Here is a 23688-nt window from a genome sequence, read left to right as displayed (position 1 = left end):
AATTCTGATACAATACATATTTGTTGGCATTTTGCCTTTAAAAAACAACATTTTCACTGAGGTCAAAAAACAGTTCGCTCTCCTGCATGCTGCACACAAAGGGAGGCACGCACCTGTATTAATGGGGCGGTCTAGTAGCAATCTAACAGCACCATAAATTACATTTATATAACCACAATAACAAAAACAAAATATGCTTTAACACTATCATAGCAGCTAATACAAATAAAAAGATAAAATGATGTATCAGAATTTGGATGGGGCCCTTTTTTTCTTTTTAGGGTGAGAATGCTATAAAATATGACAACATTTGAAGCTTCTTTCAAAAATCTCAATAGAAGCTTTGACTGTGAAAAGTACATTCGGTACAATTACAACAAATGTAGACATACATTTCTGGCAACAAAGTCCTCAAATTAAAAGTTAATTAATCAATGCAACAAAGAGAAGAAACCAAGGTGTAATATACAGAAAGGGGCACAGTGTGGAAGTGGTGGATGAGAACATTTGCCTATAAAGCAAGGACTAAAGGAAAATCTTTACCTTATCCAATCTGTTTTAGCTCCCACAATCTAATAAATAATAGTATTATTAGCTGAAAATAGAATACCTATTTTATTTTTCATGAACCCTTTCAGTTGGAGGAAAGCTATCTTTATCCTAAAAATAGTAATCATTATTAATAATGAAATGTAACACAGAGTTTGAGCTCTATTCATAAAACAGATTATGTATCATCGGTGGTTAATTACTAAAATCGGCCCTTGTCTCTCAAGCGGCCCAGTTCTTTCACAGAAAACGGCAGCCTATGACCTACATATTTACCCTCCAAACTGCAATTACAATTGAGTCGGTTGCTGTGAGCCTCTCTGGTCTGCCAATAATCATTAACCACATTCTCAGCCCTCGGACTGCACATGTCAACCTATTTTATCTCATAAGTGAACTCTTAAATAGGATATTGCCTTGTTTTGAGTTTGGTAAGAGGGCATTTTGAGATTATCGAAAGGGATTTAAAAGAGCTACGTGGGCCAAAGAGGTAAAGAGTTTTATCAACTGATAGAGAAGCATGTGGAACACGAGCTATAAGGCTTTGCCTGGTAGGAAAAAGCAGCCTACATTTAAACAACGTCTAGGTTGATATGGCTTTTAGCATTATAAAAATGGCATTCAAATTGACAAATTCTCCAATCTCTCAGATTTGATAAATTACCACTATTAAAGGGAAAATCAAATCTTTTATTTTTTTTTATCATTATTTCTGCGTCTTTAGTCACAGTGGCAGAGCCATCACACAGCATCAGGCTGCTAACAGGGAAGCAGGCCAAAGACAGTGTGAGCTCAATCCACACTGACAGGAAACTGTAGTAGCCCTCATTCCCTAATAGACCACATAGACTCCACAACAGATGCATGTATGCACAATGGCTGGCGCACACACACACACACACACACACACACACACACACACACACACACACACACACGCACACACACACCAAGCAGCTATAACAGCCAGAGGTATGTTCACTTTCACTGCAGCCATTCTGCCCAAGACTCTCCAGACACACACATACACACACACACGCACACACACTTGCCTTCGGCTTAACTCTTCACGGCTGAGCGCAGGCGGGGGTTGTGGGCTGCGGCCTCGGGCAGGGCCATTTCTCCCTGTGTTTGCACATTTCATAGTCATTGAACCTGCAGCTAAAAATAGAAAGCTAAAAACCTAGCACAACCACACGTTGCAAACACCAGCAGAGAGATAAACACGCCTTTAAATGCGCTATAGGCTGTTTACTGATGCATTGAATTAAGGGAAACAAACACTCAGTGCCATGAGATCAATATATAATTTCCTTTATAATACTTTCTCTTCTGACAGAGGGTGTTTTCAGAGATACAAGAAAATATAACCTTCCATAATATGTGGGTCTGCTAAGAAGACCGAGAATAGCAAAAATACAGCACCCAATGATGCCACTGAAGGATAGAGCATCTTTGATAGTGAGCATTTATATATTCCAAAATCATGTGTGCCATGAAGCCTATCTCATAGAGACATTGTGGTTTAGATTTTGACAAACAGCTTCTTTTTTTGTGACTAGCCCTACCCTATACAGTATATATGTTACACATAACTATAGAGAAAATAATATGTACCCTTTAGCAATGTACTTTACATGTTCCCTTTTTGCCTGCTCCATTCAAAAATGTTCCCGGGGGAGTAATACACACACATACAATCCAGATAGAGCACTGAGCTCTCTCTTGTGGCCATTAAACTGCACTACAACATTACTTAACAGAGGCTTGAGAGTGAATCAGCAGTATCCTTGCAGGCATATCACAGAGTGCGCAAATGGAAAGCCGGTTCAAAAGTTAAAATAAATCAATGGCATTTTATGCATTCGTTCATTTTAGATGCATTAATTCATAACAGTATATTTAATATAATTTCACAGGAGCCTGTTTAAAATTAAGAGAAGGCCTGTTTGATTGCCATTGCTCCCTTATTTATTTGATTTGAGAGTTGACTTGGGAATCCTGTGTGGCCAATGGTCTAAGAAGTATACAATGTAACCATGACCTCCTGTTTTGATTGCGTCGAGAAACCAGATTTCATTGAATTGTCTTTCTCACAGCTTCCTGTCAGCTAACTAATGAAGGCAGAAATACAAGAAAACTGACCTTCAAAACGAACTAAAGTAAGGACTGGAGATGGCACATGCTGCAATATTGATGTGGCAGTAAATGACCTGTCATAGGTATCATATTGCTTTAGTGTTTCTCCCGTTCACCTGAACTGAGGTGAACTGAAGCACTCATTAAAGACTCATTGTTCAGGGAGTGGAGTGTTCCTCAGTACATCCCGGTCTGGACTTAGTCCAGTTCAAGAACACAGGCAAGGACACTATCCAATACACTCCTGAGAAAATTATTGATATAGCTGAGGGTTACACAAGTTTGGTGGGCTGCAATGACAGATATCACAATGCATATGTAGGCCAATGGCTATGATATATGAATATTCAGCTATATATATCATTATTTTATATAAAGTGCATGGTGCTGCATTGGTTTCCCCTCTAGAGTCCTGTTTTCTACATCACAGATGCATGTTGTAATATCGGCTAAATCGAGTAAATAAATGGATATGTTTTGTTTTATGAGCATTCTTTTTGTCCCATGGACTGTTGGGGCAGTTCTCCAGAATAAAAAGTTTACACCATTTTGGTGTGATTCATTTGGCAGCAAATGAGAATGAAATGGGAGCACCTACATTCACATGCTCCAACGCTGACTGCACGTGGTGAATTACATTTTAATGAGCTTCTAATTTTAGTGTGCGCGCCAGTAATAATAATAGACTTGATGAATATTTATGTTCCTTGTTTGAAGTTCAGAGACATGAGGAAGAGGAGGGAATAGTGTATAAATCCAATGGTGTTACACAGAAATGGCTCATGTCTGTCAGTCACACATCCCCGCAAACAACGTGTTAAAAACATTTGAACAGACATGAATGCTCTCACTGAAACTGTAATGTAATTTTCGGAAGCAAAATTATACATATTGACAGATATGCTCTTCAAAAGGGCGCATGTGACCTCGTTCGTGGCCGGGTTTTCTGAGCGGGATTACAGCAGCAAATATTCCCCCATAGTGCTGAAATGGTCACATTTCTGACAAACAAAATGACCGGTGAAAAAAGCGATGCAGTCGCAGCTTCATGCTCACTTGGCTTACCCATGGTGCCGTTGAGGGAAAACACCGTGCTAAAAAATCGCCGTTTTTAAGTCCTTATAATGTAGCGACGACTGTCCGCAGCTCCTGGAAATGAGAAAACAGCCGACCTTCAGCACCACGGACAGCTCCGAGTCCACACAACAGGCTGCCTGCCTGCCGGACAGCGGCTGCTGGAAACACCGTGAAGGTTACACCAGGGACTCAACGGACAATATCCGATCCAACAAAACCAACGCAGTCTCCTTCTCTGATTCTATCAACGAAGCAATTTCAGTATCCAAAGACGTTAATTCATGTAAAGGAATAACCGATTCCAATCTCTAATCGTTGCACTGGATCCATCTAACCGTGTTAACAATCCCAGAATCAATGTCAGTAGGGTGGAAAACATATGAGCCGAGAAAAAACGCGTCAAATCACGTTATGTTTCCCACCGCCGCTGTATTAGTTCATCTGTGCTCTGGCGGAGTTGATGAGAGCTCATTACATATGCGGCGCGTCCCAGCTCTGCTCCCACAGTCCAATACACAGACAGAGCAACGCGGTTACGCAGACAACTGGCTGGCACTGCTTTTCCTGTGTTAGCGTTAACAAGCACACTTTGTCATTTCCGACTCAGTCTGTGCTGTGAGTGACCACATCTCGAGCTTCATTAAGAACAGAACGCAGCTACTGTCGTCGCCATCGTTATGTAGCGTATTTCTCTTCATGCTGTCAGACAACTGCAGAACCATGAAGTCATGGGCTCACAAAATGTGTACGTGAACATGTCAGGGGCTATGCTGCGTTCACGTGCTTTGGGAATAACTGTCTCCTATATGCGGGTTAAAAAATACTTGAAGATGTTTTTATATTTTAAATTCCTTACGAATGGGGACTTATTGAGTCAAACAATGAATATATCAATAAAGAAATGTATTAGAATTTGGGGTGGGGGGTAAACCAAACCAAATCAAGCTCCCAAATTAGCTATCTAAAATGTGGAAAGCATTTTCAAGTAAGCTTATGCCCACCATCTTTCCCATATGCAGCATTTTGTTTAGAGTCAGGGGAAATAAAGCTAACAACGTTAGCACCCTTTAAAAGTCATTGTACAGCTAATTTGGAAAATGCAGAGTTGTGCATCTTTCTGAAAACATAACAATCTTAAACACAACTGAGGAAAATGCACACTTATCCATTTGTTTTCAAGTTCCGCATGATAGATGCAAATGATGTGCACCACAACAAATGAATTTCTTCTGTGATTTCCCATTACTACAATTATTATTTATTATTACAATATAACACATTTAATAATATTAAATAACACTTATTGATACAAAGTCTCTGTTGTGAGTTACAGATCGATTTAATTTACTACAACATGGTGTTTGCTAAAATGCTGTTTAACATTGAAAGAGGACCCTACAAAGTGCTGTAGTACTTCCCCTTCTATTTTATAGCAGAAATGCTGAGGGGCCAAGAAGCACATGTAACATCTTCAAGAGTTGCTTTAATCACAAATTACTTCCTCCCCGGAGACTGTTGATTCCTCAGCCCCTTTTGAAGCCACATCAGAGGAAATGGTGGGGAGCTCCATTGCTACAAGCAGAGACTCTGAAGACTTCATAACAATGACACACAGTTTATCTATATCAAAGAGATTTTATATTTGTACCTTCAAAACGTCACTCTGTACTTTGTTCTTCGAGTATCTACTATAGAGGCTAGTAAGCTAACTGGTACAATGAATGAGCAGTGACTGTTATCAACACAGATATTATATCAGCATTTGTGTATCTATTATTCAGCTTTTTGTGATAAGGCATAGTTATAATCAAATGCGTTGGAGATTTATTGAGCAGAGCTGTAAGTCAGTTGGATCAAAGCTTACATTCCTTTACCAGCTGTTTAACTCTCAGTCCCTCTGTATCATATTCCAGAGTGACATAGCCCTGCTACCGGTCCCAGACATAGAGACTTGTAAATATTCAATGGTGTTTCGCAGAACAAGATCTCTCTCGCCACTGCTGTCACCATCTGTGAGAGAGGGAAAGAGTAGACGGATGGAAAAAGGGCAGATTTCACCACTGCCACCTCTTTCACTGACACACAAGATTTCAGAAAGCTGGTTTGGGATACCAAAACGTGACCCGTTGTTCGTGGCAGAGTAATCAAACCTTCTGACCGGCTGTGACTACAAGTATGAACACACAAAACAAAACAGCAATCAATATTACAATAGTCCTGGTGGACTACTGTGTATATGCTATCACAAACTCACAATTAATGCCCTGTGCCGTCTTCTGTTTTGGGTTGTAATGTTCAGCTAGCATAAAATAATTTTAAGACCATTTTATGCCGATGGTATAATGATAATATGATATAATAACAACCAAAAAGGAATTAAATTGACTTCTGGGCTCTGTTAATAAAATGCAAAATTTCTACACAATGCCCAAGTCTTGTACTGGTAGGGAAAACCCAGATGTTTATTCTGGCATCATGTTGGTGACATTCTTATGCAAACAAACACGCAGTCTCAAGGTCAATATTAAGGACAACAAAAATGATCAAGGTCATATCCTTTATTGTACGATGAGTCGATAACATGAAGATGATTGCGGCCGTGTATCGTACAATATGTGTGCTCTCTCTCTCTCTCTCTCTCTCTCTCTCTCTCTCTCTCTCTCTCTCTCTCTCTCTCTCTCTCTCTCTCTCTCTGAACTGAACTGAAAGAGAAAATTAAAGGACAACCGCTGCCTTCACTGGCCCCAGCTGACCTTGTCGGCTCCTAATATCCCCCGTCAGCCAGGAGACACCGGACTCTATTCGAAGATAAACAGAGAACAGAGAACAGACTGTGCATATGACGAGATGACTAGCTGAACCTCATTTTACACTCTCTCCACCTCTTCTGCTCATTTACATGGTGGCTCTCCGTTTCTCTGACTTGTCATCTGAACTTTTGTATCCTGCCATAAACACTTACTCTGCTCCCCTGCTGATGACCAGTCTATGTATAAGTCTCATTCTGAAGTCATATCTGCAAAACTATTTAAAATATGGCAGTATTGTCAAGTACTGAGATAGTGCAGTGACTCCTCTTGACTAGGATCAGATGTTTACTCCTGCATCTTCCTCTGAGATTTGCAGTTACATTATGAAGTATTAGTTGAGCAACAACATATTAACATCAGCATCCACGGTCTATAGGGAGAATTGACCTCCAGTGCCAGGAGGTTCGGGCACCACCAGGTAAATAGCTGGCATTGCCTCAGTGGCACATTCCAGGACTTCTCTGCCAATGCCCTGACGATCCATCGCCAGCCTGCTGCCACTGTTATTACTCAACACCATCTGTACAACAAGGTAACCGATCCCCCAGCTATTATCTACCAGTGAACAATGGCAGCCTGTACAACTGGGGTCTTGGCAATGGAGGGAGCAGCAGGGCAGAGGTGCCTCCCAGTATTCCTGCTGCTCCGCTGTTTGGATCAAACCTGCTGCTTTGTACTTCCCTCCAGTGGAAGTTACTGTTTGGCAGTCAACACCTAGACATAAGCAGGTTGGAGATGAGACAGCCAAGGCTAATCTATGTAAAGTGTTCATCTGGCGGGCTTTTTGCAACTAGTGTTCTGTTGTGGGATTTCATATTGATCAAAACCCTAGCTACCAATAGTGTAATAATCCACATAATTAAAACAATTTTGGCTTCCTACAATTAAATATACATGATCGACTGCAATAATGACATTTTAAATGTGTTCTCCGCCCATAGAAAACTTTCCTGAATGTTGCAGCTGCAGTGAGTGTAGAACAGTAATAGAGGAATATAGTACAATGTGAAAGTGAAAGCAACAGTTCTCAAAAAAACAACGAATAATGGTGATCTCAATATTCATCCATCCATCCATCCATCCATCGTCTACCGCTTACCCGGGATCGGGTCGCGGGGGCAGCAGCTCCAGTAAGGAACCCCAATCTTCCCTTCTTCGGGCCACATCCTCCAGCTCCGACTGGGGGATCCTGAGGCGTTCCCAGGCCAGAGAGGAGATATAATCTCTCCACCGAGTCCTGGGTCTTCCCCGGGGTCTCCTCCCAGCTGGACGTGCCTGGAACACCTCCCTAGGGAGGCGCCCAGGTGGCATCCTTACTAGATGCCCGAACCACCTCAACTGGCTCCTTTCAACGTAAAGGAGCAGCGGCTCTACTCCGAGTCTCTCACGGATGGCTGAGCTTCTCACCCTATCTCTAAGGGAGACGCCAGTCCACCCGTCTGAGAAAACCCATTTCGGCCGCTTGTACCCGTGATCTCGTTCTTTCGGTCATGACCCAGCCTTCATGACCATAGGTGAGGGTAGGAACGAAGATCGACCGGTAGATTGAGAGCTTTGCCTTCTGGCTCAGCTCTCTTTTCGTCACAACAGTGCGGTAAAGTGACTGTAATACCGCCCCCTGCTGCTCCGATTCTCCGGCCAATCTCTCGCTCCATTGTCCCCTCACTCGCAAACAAGACCCCGAGGTACTTGAACTCCTTCACTTGGGGTAATGGCTCATTCCCTACCCGGAGTAGGCAATCCACCGGTTTCCTGCTGAGAGCCATGGCCTCAGATTTGGAGGTGCTGATCCTCATCCCAACCGCTTCACACTCGGCTGCGAACCGATCCAGTGACTGTTGAAGGTCACAGACCGATGATGCCATAAGGACCACATCATCTGCAAAGAGCAGCGATGAGATCCTCAGGTCACCGAACTGCAACCCCTCTCCTCCACGACTACGCCTCGATATCCTATCCATGAAAATCACGAACAGGATTGGTGATAAAGCGCAGCCCTGGCGGAGGCCAACATTCACTGGAAACGAGTCCGACTTACTGCCGAGTATCCGGACACAACTCTCGCTTTGGGCGTACAGGGATCGGATGGCCCTCAAAATTGACCCCCTCACCCCATACTCCCGCAGCACCTCCCACAGTATCACCCGGGGGACCCGGTCATACGCCTTCTCCAGATCCACAAAACACATGTAGACCGGATGGGCGTACTCCCATGCCCCCTCCAGGATCCTTGCGAGAGTAAAGAGTTGGTCCGTTGTTCCACGACCAGAACGGAATCCGCATTGTTCCTCTTCAATCAGAGGTTCGACTACCGGCCGAACCCTCCTTTCCAGTACCTTGGAGTAGACTTTACCAGGGAGGCTGAGAAGTGTGATACCCCTGTAGTTGGCACACACTCTCTGGTCCCCCTTTTTAAATAGGGGAACCACCACCCCGGTCTGCCAACCCCTAGGCACTGTCCCAGACTTCCACGCAATGTTGACGAGGCGTGTCAACCAAGACAGCCCCTCAACACCCAAAGCCTTCAGCATTTCTGGACGGATCTCATCAACCCCTGCGGCTTTGCCACTGTGGAGTTGTTTGACTACCTCAGTGACTTCCATCAGGGAAATTGACGATGATCCCCCATCAGCTTCCAGCTCTGCCTCAACCATAGAGGGCATGTTAGTCGGATTCAGGAGTTCCTCAAAGTGCTCCTTCCACCGGCCGATAACCTTCTCAGTTGAAGTCAGCAGGGTCCCACCCTTGCTGTACACAGCTTGGATGGTTCCTCGCTTCCCCCTCCTGAGGTGCCGGATGGTTTTCCAGAAGCACCTTGGTGCCGACCGAAAGTCCTTCTCCATAGCTTCTCCGAACTTCTCCCACACCTGCTGCTTTGCCTCTGACACGGCAGAAGCTGCCGCCCTTCTAGTCCTTCGATACCCTGCAACTGTTTCCGGAGTCCTCCCGGATAACATAACCCGGAAGGACTCCTTCTTCAGTCGGACGGCTTCCCTGACCACCGGGGTCCACCACGGTGTTCGAGGGTTACCGCCCCTTGAGGCACCTAAGACCTTGAGACCACAGCTCATCACCGCAGCTTCAGCAATAGAGGTTTTGAACATCGCCCACTCAGGTTCAATGCTCCCAACCTCCACAGGGATGGCTGAAAAGTTCCGCCGGAGGTGTGAGTTAAAGATCCCCAGGACAGGGGCTTCCTCCAGACGTTCCCAGTTCACCCGCACTACCCGTTTGGGTTTACCAGGTCTGTCCAGAGTCTTCCCCCACCCCTTGATCCAACTCACCACCAGATGGTGATCAGTCGACAGCTCCGCCCCTCTCTTCACCCGAGTGTCCAAAACATGCGGCCTCAGGTCAGATGATACGATTACGAAATCGATCATTGACCTTTGGCCTAGGGTGCTCTGGTACCACGTGCACTTATGAGCATCCTTATGTTCGAACATGGTGTTTGTTATGGCCATTCCATGGCTAGCACAGAAGTCCAATAACAAACGACCGTTCGGGTTTAGATCAGGGAGGCCCTTCCTCCCAATCACGCCTCTCCAGGTGTCTCCATCGTTTCCCACGTGTGCGTTGAAGTCTCCCAGCAAGACTACGGAGTCCCCTACTGGAGCCCCCTGCAGGGCTCCATTCAGGGTCTCCAAGAAGGCCGAATACTCAGAACTGCGGTTTGGGGCATAGGCACAAACAACAGTCAGAGTTTTCCCCCCCATAACCCGAAGGCGTAGGGAGGCGACCCTCTCGTCCACCGGGATAAACTCCAACATAGCGGTGCTCAGCCGGGGGCTAGTGAGTATCCCCACCCCGGCCCGACGCCTCACACCTTGGGCAACTCCGGAGAAGAATAGAGTCCAACCCCTATCCAGGAGTACGGTTCCAGAGCCAAGACTGTGCGTGGAGGTAAGCCCCACCAGATCCAACTGGTAGCGCTCCACCTCCCGCACTAGTTCCGGCTCCTTCCCCCACAGAGAGGTGACGTTCCACGTCCCCAGAGCCAGCCTCTGCTGCCCGGGTCTGGTCCGTCGAGGTCCCTGACCATCACTGCCACCCATGTGACAGCGCACCCGACCCCAGCGGTTTTTCCCATGAGTGGTGGGCCCACAGGATGGATGGATCCAACATAATGTCCAACAGCGATGTGATCTCAATATTGATCCAAATAATCATGATTATCATTTTGGCCATAATTGTACATGTTTAAGGAAAGGTCCAAGTTGAATTCCAATAGTATGCTTAAACTGTATTATATTAACTGTATTATTGCACCTACATACAGTTCTAAGACTTCTGTGCAGCAGAGGGCTACCTCCAAAATTGCTGGATGCCACAATTTCCAATAATGCAACACAATGATGTCTTTCATGGTACCGTCCCTGCCTGATAAACAACTATGTCCCTCAAACCAGTAATACAGGCTTTCTGTTAAACGTCTCAAGCCCAAACCTATATAACCCAGATGACATCATCGAGGTTATTTTGTTCACACTTTCACACTTTTCACACAGTAGTACTCCATGTAAATTGTACTTCATGTTTAAAATTGGTGGGGCCTTTTATTCCTCGAGTCTTGTTAAAGCTTTATCTCTTTAATTCCAATCCTAGCGGTCTTTTGTCAGTTTACACTCTTTGTATCTCTGTTTGAAAAGCACAATGTCAAAAAGTAATTTTTACCCTCCTGACAACAGTATTTTATTTTTAGCTAATGTTTATTCAGTGTTTATTTCAGCAAAACATGGTTGACTCACAGACAAAGATTAATCAGGACTTTCCTCGTTTGTTTCATGTCATTCGTGGCTGCTGTATGTGTATATATACATATCACAGCATTTAATGAACAATGTTTGTGTTCAGGCACAGTCCAAAGAAACACAGAAAAGGATTTGCTAACCACTTTGTCCTCCTGTTGCAATTCCATGAGAGCAGGAATGCAGCAGAAATAAAGAAAGAGGGAGACAGAGGGGGAGGGGGCAGGAAAGATAAGGAGAGAGAGATTGTGACTGGCATTAGTAGGTCCTGGTAGTGCTGTCACATACTCCAACAGCAAAGGATTGGATGGCATCGCATAAAACACTCAAGCTCATGATTCAAATTTAAGCAGTCTAATACTAAAAGCTTTGGCTTAGTCTGTGGGGAGGATTTTACAGAGGTTAGTTAGTCACTGGAGTGCCACATTATACAAAAGCAACCATGAGGTTTCTTTATGGGAAAAGAAAAGGAGGAACAGTTCCCTCCAGTGGTGAAATAGAACAACTCTAATTCACAGCATGATTAAGAAATCTACAGCTGTGAATCAACACATAAGAGTGAACAGAACTAGAATCAAGCATGCCATGCAGATAGTCACTGTATGGAGTAGATGTTGATAATCTGGAAAACATTAGTTGCCATTAGAGACACTGTTGGCTCAATTCCCAGATTATGATACCGCTGCTATGTTTCATAACCTTGGATTTTAAATAGTATCGTAGGGAGAATTTTGCCTGATGGTGGGACATCTGCATGTGTGTGTGTATATGTATATGTATGTCCTTATAAATGGAGAATACCGAGCATGTAAGCCAGTGTTACCTTATTTGACCGCAGAGACACTCGTCCTCCGCACCGAGCACAGAATTTCGTTTGGCAATATGAACAGAGGTGGCCACAGCCATCGGCAAACTTGGTTTTGTGGCATATCCCGCAGGTTGGGGCTTCGCTCTTCAGCTCCTGAGTCGGCTTAGACTCCTCCCCCATCTTCTTAACCTGGTCCTTATACGATTCAAACTGCTGGTGCAACTTCCTGTAAGCAAATGGGAAGGACAGAGGTTAGGAAGAATGCATTAAGGTTTGGTGACCTATTAAAAAGAAAGGTTTGTGTATGATTTATTTATTTATTGAATGCCAATGCTACATACCCGGGCTGTGTATTAGCAAGAATCTGACGATACGATACGTATTATGATACGGGGATTACAATTCAATATTGTAAGCAAGGCAAAATATAGCAAAAGTTTCATATTATAAAGAACACACCACCATAAAATCTGTATCTGTAAAACCAACCAAATAATGCTAAAACAGATATTTTCTTACACTCCTACTACATAACACAGCATTTAAAACCTAATTTCCAATACCCATCCCTAGATGAGCCTTTGACGGAAGAACACAGCATATAATCATATTTTATCCAAAACTGCTGTGTTTTACTTTAAATGTTTTAGTGAAACAACTAAATTAAACTCTTACAATGAGCACATTTTGTGTAATCAGTATTTATTTCTCTGTTATAGTGTGACTGGCAGACACATGCATAGGTTTATGGCCGAGTTGGATAACAATCGTTGTGCACCAGAATAATCTTGAGAACAAGACTGAACACATGAATCAGTCTGATTCATGTGTTCAGTCTTGTTCTCAAAATCACACTTACTTGCACAATAAGCTTCTTCTATCGACTAACTAACTGATAAAACCTCAGACTTGTGAAGTGTGTGAGATTTTAAAGGAAAATCAGACACCATGACCTCAGAAGCTTCAAAGCTGAGCTGCTGCTTTGATACTGCACCTCTCCCACAACGGGGTGGGGGGGATCAAATTTACCTTGCAAGTTTAAGAACATCACTTAATTCCACTTTCTCAGGTTCCCCAGCGTTTAATGAATCATTTGCACCTGTGTTTCTATATCAGGACTGTCGTAAGGGAGGACAGAGAGCACCCTGGAGCCATACTGTTAGATAATGATACTGCATATACTCACAAATATTATTTCTCCATAGGAAATATTTGGTGTCACACACAGTAGAGTCCACCATCCATTAAGCATTTGTCGATGCAATGTTTTACTGCTTGTGTCCTATAGATGGCCTCCTACTGATACATTACACCTGACCTTATACAGTAGATATTTAACTCCTAACAAGTCCTGAGAGGCTACTAAAAAAACCTGCATGGACTCTTCACATGCATTTTGTATGACACATGTCAACTGAGCGTCTCCTTGGAAACTAAACACTGGGCTGACTTCATAATATGGCGATTAGAATTGGTTTCGCCCCACATATCCCCTGCAACATTCATTAGCACTTGTGAATTATTGAGCAACGCTATCCTTTTACCACATACAGCTCTGGGTTTGAGATAAACGTGCTTCCTTTACCCACAACCAGACCTTTCAAGCCCAAATGTAACAGCCACACACCACCTGAAGACCATCTGCGTGTGTGGTTGTGTCAGCGAGTCTCTGTGCCATCTAAACATTAGATAGAGTGCCATTGGCATGCCCCCCGTTGTACCCACTGAGGGATTAAAGGGCTAATTGTGTCACAGCCTTTGTGTGTTTACCAAGCAGAGATTAGTATGTAGCCTTGTTTAACAGATCCCACCAAATCTCATTTACGGACAGAGGGCCTGATAACAGAGTGATGAAGACTGTGATACAAGACGCAAAGCCACTGTCTCCGAGGATCACAGAAATAAGACTACAAACAATCCTGTTTTATTCTCACTTAATCTCCCCTTACACTGAAACGTGTACAGAGACATGAGCTCGATCCCGGGCCACTACATGGACTGACGGGCCACACTGCTCTATTGACAGACAAGGTCACTGAGAAGAGTTGTTAAAGATAACCAAAGAATTACCTCTCAATTTATCCGTATCACGTCACTTATTTTAACACTCACTCACCTCTTGGGGGGGGGGGGGCTAAATAGAGGTTATAACAAGCTATTTATATAAGACATTTTTCCCAGGAGAGAGTTTTACAGGTTTGACTCTAGTCAGTGTTAAATATGATGATTCTAAGATGCAGGCATGACGAAGAAAACAAAGACTAAACGTGGAGTAAGAGTAGATTTAAGTGGCAGCAGGCAGCTGGTACACAGTGCCCATTCCAGAGAGGGTTGGCTTCTTCGGTCAAACACGGTCAAATGTAGGTGACACTGCTGACGAGTAATCATACGCTGCTCATTGTCCCATTCCATGCTTGCGTATCGGAGCTCTCTTACCTCTGGGCTGCACCAGAGCAGCTACACACAGCCGGTAACCTGAGTCTCTCTCTTGGACATATGACAGACCCAACAGCAGCAAGGGTGAACTACCAGCTCTCTGCAAGCCCCTGGATTCTGCCATGCACTGTCTGAGCTCAATTTTAACTCCTATCATCCTTAATACATCATATTGGCACTGAGAGCATAGTCATGGCAGTGTATTAACCGGCTTATATGTGTGTGTGTGTGTGTGTGTGTGTGTGTGTGTGTGTGTGTGTGTGTGTGTGTGTGTGTGTGTGTGTGTGTGTGTTTAATAGCAGCCTATTCAAAAGGAAATTAGCACCTTCCTCTAATCTAAAACAATTTAAACTGATAACATTCAGGTTGTGTTTACGTTTTAAGCACTTCACACCCTGTATTGTCAGTGGTGGAAGAAGTATTCAAATCCTTTGATTTTAGTAAAAGTAGAAATACCATCTACTACTAAAAATACTCTATTATGAGTAAAAGTACAAAAGTATAGGCCCTTTTCACAGCAGCCATTTTGACATGTCATTGCAGGGTAACACATGTGTCATGATAAATGTGTCACAGACATTCCAGTGAGCCAACATGCACAATACCAGGGCCACCTAAATGGATCAGGGCCATAATTAATGTTATTAATTACACCTGTGTTTACCCTATGTTGAGCATAAAATACTTTAAGTATCCAAAGTAAAAGTGCTCATAAGCAGAGTGGCTCCTTTCACAGTGTTATACTATTATAGAATATTATATTATTCAGTTTGTATCACTCATAAATAAAAAAGAGCATTTTAATGTTAGAGATTGTCGATGTGGAGCCAATTTTATATTACTACCTACTTATACACTACGAGGTACAACCATATCCTATGTTTTTTAATGTAAAAGGTAACTAGTAACGTTACCTGTAAGTAGCCTATGAAATAAATGTAGTGGGGTAAAAACTACAGTATCTCCCTCTGAAATGTAGTGGAGTCATGGAATTAGTACGCCTTGTTTTGTAAATGTACTTCCACCACTGTAACGTTATATAACAACGTTTTCTAGCTCTTGACTTAAAGCCAACATAACCTAATTGCAGCCACTTGACAGAAACGAACAAATAAAAAAATAACCCAAATCCCTGACAAATTGTTATGGGTAACAAGCTAACCAACAGTTAGCAGACAACACGAGTCCAATTTCCATTCTTCTTTCTGCTCGTGCTATGTGTCTTTAGCTCGCTAGCTGCTCTCCTGCCCAAACTAGTGGCTCGCTTTGTGTGGCTGTCTTTAGATGCTGAGTACGTAGCGTGAAGATTCTTTTAGCTAAAAACTACTTTGTGCTGCTGCTGGAAATGAGGTAGAACACTGAACCATGTAAAGTGGCCACCTTTGCTGTAAAAACAACCAAATAACGCTAAAAAAGGCTGACGTTAAATGCTCCACAGAGCTGCAGAGTTGAATAATAATTGTCTGTGGGCTTGTAACGTTATATGGCAGCAAACCTTTTTACATCACACATAGCCATGTACTAAATATAAGTTTAGGGCTACTTTGCTATTGTAAAAAAAACATTAGTTTAGGACAGATTTGCGATGTATTTTGGGTAAATTAAACTTACTTGTTGTTAAATTCCATTCACTCCAGCATGCGTCCAATAAAGGGTACTCTGACTTGTTAACGCAGGAAAAGCACAGGTGTAATTAATAATGATTCAATTCTACTTAGATGTGCATGTTCCAAAGCCCTGGTATATAAAGCTAATTAGTATATCATTAGTTACAGCTGCATTATTACTACTATGACAAGTCAAAATGGCTGTGTCCAAAACCACTCCCCTGTTTACTCATCCACTATTCCCTCCAGTTGATAAACAATAGTTTCCTACAGTGACAAAGTATGACTAGGCTGACTTAGGTACAGCTTATTCACCATTCACTCCAGCTGGATACAACTAATAACTGAATTCTAGCATGTTAAGGGATTACATGGAGTTTCTCCTGTACTGTACACTACATTGTTAGTAATCTACAAATTACAAGACAGAATTGTATTATGTTTTTATCAATTGTCAGCAAGTGAAATTGACTGCTGCAGTTGGAAGACCGGTCATACTTCTGAGATGGCCTGGGCTACGGCTGTTAACTATTTAGGCTTAAAATTCATCATCATCAATTCAACATTTATCTTTTTCTCTAATACGCACTAGACACACAGGTTTAACCCTACAGATCTATTATGCAGCAACTTTGTGCAACCAGCCCAAGGTAACTGAGGTCCACAGTGCAATTTGTTCAGTGTTCTGGCTGGAAGTTGACTAACATTCCCCTGGTGTCCCAGTGGTGAATAACTCCTTTATTAGATTGGATGACAACAAATAAATATGTATAACTAAATATGTAGATACATCTTGTGGAACAACCTCAACAAAACTGTTCTTAACTTTCCAACCATATTGTATTAGTTAAGTCTGGCTCATATGGTTAGTTTGTAAGACTGGTGGAGACCGGTTGATTATCTTAATCTTCCCTTTTACAAAAACGAAACATTACTCTTATCAAGACCTTGTTATCCTTTGAAATTCGTTAAAACAAAATTGTTTCAACATTTAATTCATGATGAAATAATTTCTTGATGTGAATATATGTTTTCTCTTCTTTGTTTTCCTCTGTATTGTTTCTCATGTACTTCTTTGTTGTTATTGGATTGTTATCTAGATAGTTAGTTAGTTTTTCTGCTCATTGTTTGTGCTTCTTGTTGTAATTTCATTGTTGTATTTTTCTAAATTATGTTAGCTTAGTTTTATTCTTCTTTTCGCCCCCTTTTTGTTGTAGTTTGTTTACTCCTTAAGTTGAGGGCAGATCTTATGCAGTCTTATGTGTGTACAACATATATATATATATATATATATTTATATAGACAATACATTTAGTTTTTCTTCTTGACTCGTATATTAGTACTGGTACCACCCCACAAAGCATAACCATTATTTAATTTATAAAATCCATCATGGCACGCCACTCCCTCACTGCCACTCTCTCCTCGTATGCTTCAACAAACACAGAGAAATTGTGTAATATAGTTCAATATCCACTCGGGTCAAACATACTGTGCGTCCAGCTGCTGGGATCACCACTGCATGTGTGTGCCTGCTGGGAGGAGATCAAAAGGGGTCTGCACTATTACTTACGCGTCTGGCTCTGGCTCCTTGTCATTTTGGGACTTTTGCTGGGGCTGAAGGACGTTATTTACCAGCTCAGTGATCCCACTAAAGGGAAACCACCTGTTCAAATAAGCAAAGTGTGACTGGAACATTGCAATGAGTTATCATGGGAGAAAACAATCTATCCTGAAAAGGGTTTTTTAGGAAGCAGGTCAGATTCTGAGAAGTGAACAATAGCAGGGACATTCACTACAACCAGCGCAGAGAGAGGAGAAGGCCGGGACACGGGCAGAGTGGCGATTAGTGGAACATTGACAACCAGACACAGTGTCAGAAATACAGAGAGAAAGATAGAAGAAGAAAGAAAGATGATACAGACAGACTTACAGTCGAGGGAAGGAGAGAAGAAGCAGGAAAGCTCTACAGCCAATGGAAATGAGAGCTGCATCAAACGCTCAGCTGAGGGTAACAGGAGGAATTTTTTCCAGCCTGGTGGTGCAGTAAGGGTCAGGTTATCAGACTGGTTAGGCCTACAGGTGGATTTAGTCAAAATGCAGCTACAGGTGGTGCATCTAGTTCACATTTGTGATTGAATTACGAGGCTGCACAAGCCAATCAGAGTGCAGATGACACGCTGGATGAGAATGGGCAGCCATTTAGAGACCAGGGACAAGAGGGAAGGGTTTGGGGGCCTGGCTATAATAAAGCTGGTAGAAAGGAAAAGCCGTCGTCATTGATGTCATGGAAGTCGGCTGCTTAGTGTCCAGCACAGAATTCAACAATATGGTCAATACTACTCATCCAAAGCTTATAAAATATATAAAATGCCACCGTGCAATCATTGTGCTACCACAGCTGCTTTCCATGACATTAGTGACATTTATTTCATTTTCCTCCCGGACAAAGAGGAGAAAGCCACATGAAGCACACAGCACCAACTGACAGGAAGAAGTGTCAAAGCCTAGAGCACTCTGGGTAATGCAGTTCACTTACTGTGCCGGCTGAGGCTTTGGTTCTTCTTTGATCCTAAAACATAAAAAAAATAAAAAGATGTGCACAGCTCAGTGCATACAGAACACAAAGAGATGAGGAAAACAATCTAAAAAGGACACGAAACACTGACTCAACTGATAGCACTAAAGATGTGTATGACACAAATAATACTTCAACTATAATATAAATTATATTCAGGAAATTATAGCTGATGCTTTGATGAAAATGACAATGCAATGATGACAGTGGTAAAAAAAGAAACATGACAAAAATTAACATACAGAATGACTTTGAAGATGACGTAAAGCAAGTAAGGGATTTGGACCAACTAAAACTTGAAAATGATTGCTTCATGTGAGTAACACCCTCTCTCACACTGTACTTTTATAGCACTTTGGCTTTCTACATCAAGAGAGTGGATCCAAAGTGCCAGTTCACCACGCTACTGCAAGTTTGTATTCTGCATGAGGAATTGTTTTGAAGAGAAATGTATAATTAATAATGGCCTCCATCACCATGAGTCCACCAGTACAGCAGAAATAAAGCCACGCATCTGCAAAATTCACAGTAACCAGCAAGCACAGCAGTCCAGCTGAGTGACGTTTGAGCGCTGCCTTGAATTGCACACTGAGCTGCATCAGAAAGTAGAGCAACACATGCTTGAATAGAGTCCAGTCAATCAAGTCCCTTAACGCTCGTGAAAGTTTTTGTTTTAAACTAGAGTTAAAGGATTTGCTCACTTGAATAACAAAAAGACATATTTTCTCCTCCATTGTACAGCCATCACAGCAGAGGTATATCGTTTAGTAAACTAAACCAGAAAAGGTCACTCAGTAGAGTGCAGATATCTGCCAAGTGTGTGTGTGTGTGTGTGTGTGTGTGTGTGTGTGTGTGTGTGTGTGTGTGTGTGTGTGTGTGTGTGTGTGTGTGTTGAAATTGCACCTTTTTTTCTTAAGAAATTTCAGGTCGTTCAAAATGTTTTATAAAAAGATAGTTCATTAAATGTGTACATTTTTCTGAATGTACTTTTGAAGTTGTCGTTATTTATAGGTTATTATGCTGTGATTTTACTGGTCCGGCCCACTTGAGATCAAATTGTGCTGCCTATGGCCCCTGAATTCAAATGAGTTTGACACCCCTGCTTTAGTGGATCATAACAGGTAGTAGTCAGTCAGGTATGTCAGGTATGGAATTAATCTGCAGATGCCCCGATTCAAAATGAGAACAAACTTTTTTACCTGAAATGCCTTTTTTGCTACTGAGGCAGTTGTTGCCTCTCTGGTTAAGGGGAGAGAGGATTCAGCCGTCAATGAAGGTATAAAACAGTCAATAAAATAGATTTTCAAAAACCACTTGAGGCCTTTGAGTATACAGTCAAGAATGTGCACCAAAAAATATAAGGTTGATCGGCCCAGTAGTATGGGAGATTAGCTGCGGAAAGATGGACAGATACACACAGACACACAAACACACACACACACACACACACACACACACACACACACACACAACCGAACGCATGATCCCCTCCAGTGTTACGCCTGGCTGAGATAACAGACTGAATCAGAACCAAAAAGCCAGAAAATGGCAAATCTTTTAAGTAGATATAACAAAAAAAAAAAACAGCTCAGAAACAAAACAAAGTAAGAGTTACCAAAGTTGTTGCTATAGACAGGGTCACTAAACATTAAGCATTCCTCTAATTATCTTTAAGAAGCTGAAATAGATGTAGCAAGAATAACCAAGACACACTCATACACACACTCACATACTTACTCACTCACACACTTACTCACTCTCACACACACACACACACACACACACACACACACACACACACACACATTCACTCACTCTCACACACACACACACACACACACACACACACACACACACACACACACAGACACACACCACATGACTGATGACTGTCTAGCATCTGTATAGGATCTAAGTGAAGCTGCTAGTTCAGCAGCTCTCTCCCGGATGAAGAGCAGATGCCACTATGAGCAGAACAGAGAGAAGTTGCAGCTGAGAATCCCATGTCAGAACTTCACACACCTCATCGCTTATGTTAAGTACATCGTCAGCTGTATACAGCTGTGTGAAATGGAATGTGTTAATTGGATTTTGTCTGTTTCTGACCGAGGCGCAGCAACATTTACTACTCTCATTCTAGATGAGTGACCTGATACTTAAGATGTTATATTCATCAACTCATACCAACACCAGTACTCATTGTTAAGAAAATATCACAATTTCCCAGGGCCCAAGGTAAGTCCCGCATATTGTCTTGTTACAGTCCAAAACCCAAAGATAGAAGAGCACTCAGTGGGCGTCCCGGTAGCTCAACCGGTAGCACAGGCATCCCATATACAAAGGCTTAGTCCTTTCCCACAGCGGCCACTGGTTCAAGTCTGACCTGTGGCGTTTGCTGTATGTCGCTCCCTCTTTCACAATCTGCACCTCTCTATCATAAAGGCATGAAAAGCCCAAAAATATAACTTCAAATCTCAGTGATATAAAACACTCAGAAGCAGCTAATTAAACTTATTTACATTCTTCCTCCAGAACTTTATTGTTACTGGAATTGTAAAACCTCTGAAATATCTTTGAGACCATGTGAGACTAACACTCTCCACTGAAGATCCTCCACATAGAGTTACTACATACTACATATAGGTGCCTGATAAAGAATGCATTTACAGAATCTGAATAAACACAATGAATAAAATGTCTAAAATGTCTAAAATACTTCATCCCAATGATTACACTACATTAAACTCCTCAAATCTGAAACAATTGTGATGCAATACATCAGGTTGCAGCCTCCCAACAGTCTACTTTAGCTAGAGGTGAACACACCAGAGTGAGAAATCTGTCTGATCTGTGTCAGATGGGTGAGAGAACACACGAGAGAAGATATAGTCCTGTGTACCCATCAGTCTCGCTGCTCTGTTTTCCGATGAGCCAGTCCATATTTATCCTCTCGCTGTGTTCTCCTGATGACCTGCAGCGCCGTTCTGTATTGATCCCATCAGCCCCGTCTCTGTGGTCGCATTACAAGCCTCATATTTATCTGATCGAGCCTGCTGCCTGCCTGGACGGCTGCCGGACAAAGTGTGTGTGTGAGTATCCACCCGTGTGTGTGCCCAAATCCATGTGTGTACTGTACTCATACGTGTGCATATGTGAGTGTGAGTGCACGGTGTATTATTGACATGGGGCGGTAAAATGAGTGAGTGTAAAATGTCACAAGTGACGTATTCAGTAACCTGGCTGCTGATGAGGCCTGCGGGGCAGATACAGTCTCTGCTTTCCATCTCTTTAACCTGCACTCTGCTTCACATGAACCCCCCCTCATCACACACAAAATAAGAAACACACAGTGGTACAGATTAAGGAAAAGGTTTGTGTAGAGCACCTCCACATCTTAGCATATGATTCTCTCTTTTTTCAGTTTCAGAGTGGCATCTTTAAGTCTTAGTAAGCCACACGTTGCTGTTATTTTTGATCTTTGTTGTTATTTTGTTCCGTATTTTGGTTTTTCACCTAATCTGCTTCACAAGCTTTGCATAGAGAAGCATCCAGGTCTGAGAACGAGTGATACTACACTGCTCTCTAGTGGACACATTTGCTGTATAAACTTCTAAGAACTAGATTCCTGGAGCTCTGTGAGGGAATGTGTAAGTACTTTTAATGCCATTTTGATTCAATTTCTGTGTCTTTTGAAAATGAGAGAGATTTAGGAAGAGAGATAAGGGAACTGAGCTCTTCTAAAAGGTAGTGCTTTGGTTATGTTAGTCAACATTATATTCATCAACAAATGCAATTAACCAGCCGGCAGGATGCTCGGCATTACTGTGGGTCCTAAAGACAAAAAGTAAATGAATCGATTAGTTCATTGACAGAGAATTTAAGCAGCAACTATTTAGATAATTGATGAGTTGTTTAAGTCACTTTTCAAGGAAAAATTGCCATTTGTGAATGAATATTATTTGGATTTTGGATAATCTGTCACCGCGTGCTCTGTGTATTGTCTTTGTATTGTCAATTTATGATTATAAATATTAAAACACAACAGAAGCTGAAACCATATGCATTTCATGAAAGCTTTTCATAGCTGTCTGTCACTGCATGAAGCAGTAACACCAGTAACGCCACAATAATTAGGTCATTAGCGTGAGCAGGTGAAGGAAACGAAGAAAGCACACTATCGACAAACACAAACATCAACAACAGGAAATGAGAGGAGAAAGACATCATTACTGTCCGTCCTGGACTGTACACTTAAAACACCACATATGCGCTGCTTAGCACCAAAGATGTTGACAAAAGCAAGAATCAACTTGAAGCTTGTGTATTGCCCCTTTAAGAGTTGACTTGGGAGATAACTGCAAACACAAACCCCCCTTTCGTGGATTTCATTGAACTCAGATGGGAGTGAGACCCTTAGGAGAGCCGGATTGATGCAGCTCCTTCTGTACAGACAGCAGGACAATTACACAGCGGACTGTCACCAGGACCTGAACGTTTTAGTAAAATCCCAGAGATTTCATTAATCTGAGCCTCTGAAGATGTTCTGCTAATAGGCAGGGGGAGAGGGGGAGAGGAGAGGAAGATGCTTAACACATCTCTCTGTCTCTCTTTCCCTCATAAAACACTACACCTTTGCCACAGCTGTTTTAAGACAAATACATTGATGTGACAGCTGTACAACCAGCCCGGAATCATTACATTCCCACACACCCAGAACAAGGTTGGCAACATGTCACTTGCACCACAGCAGGTCCGGCAACAGCTAATGTGCATCTAATAGCTTCTGATAGGCAGCAGAAACAGAAGCTTCTTCTTAGAGCTCAGATGCCAAGCAAAGGCCTGGCACAGACAACACATTCACTCACACCGCAGTCTAAACAAAACTGACAAATCACGGAAGGTGAAAATGAATGTCATGAAACGGAAACACATCTGT

General features: G+C 42.5%; 1 protein-coding gene across 21 annotated transcripts in view; it reads right to left on the bottom strand.

Moving 5' to 3' along the window:
* The window catches only part of rims2a (regulating synaptic membrane exocytosis 2a), a 156331-nt gene that overhangs the window by 111435 nt on the left and 21208 nt on the right, over positions 1-23688 (bottom strand). For 17 of the 21 annotated variants that reach the window (XM_029452519.1, XM_029452520.1, XM_029452523.1 and 14 more), the window contains exons 3-6: positions 18714-18746; positions 17748-17840; positions 12147-12357; positions 11467-11478 (exon numbers count right to left, since the gene is read on the bottom strand). In XM_029452519.1, the coding sequence (XP_029308379.1) occupies positions 11467-11478; positions 12147-12357; positions 17748-17840; positions 18714-18746 (349 nt within the window). The remainder of the gene's footprint in view (positions 1-11466; positions 11479-12146; positions 12358-17747; positions 17841-18713; positions 18747-23688) is intronic. The other 4 variants (XM_029452538.1, XM_029452518.1, XM_029452537.1 and 1 more) reach the window with 1 other exon arrangement.

This window comes from Cottoperca gobio, chromosome 16, assembly GCF_900634415.1.
Source record: "Cottoperca gobio chromosome 16, fCotGob3.1, whole genome shotgun sequence".
Taxonomy (NCBI): domain Eukaryota; kingdom Metazoa; phylum Chordata; class Actinopteri; order Perciformes; family Bovichtidae; genus Cottoperca; species Cottoperca gobio.
The sequence above is the reverse complement of the archived record's forward strand: the minus strand, read 5'-3'. Positions and strand labels throughout refer to the sequence as shown.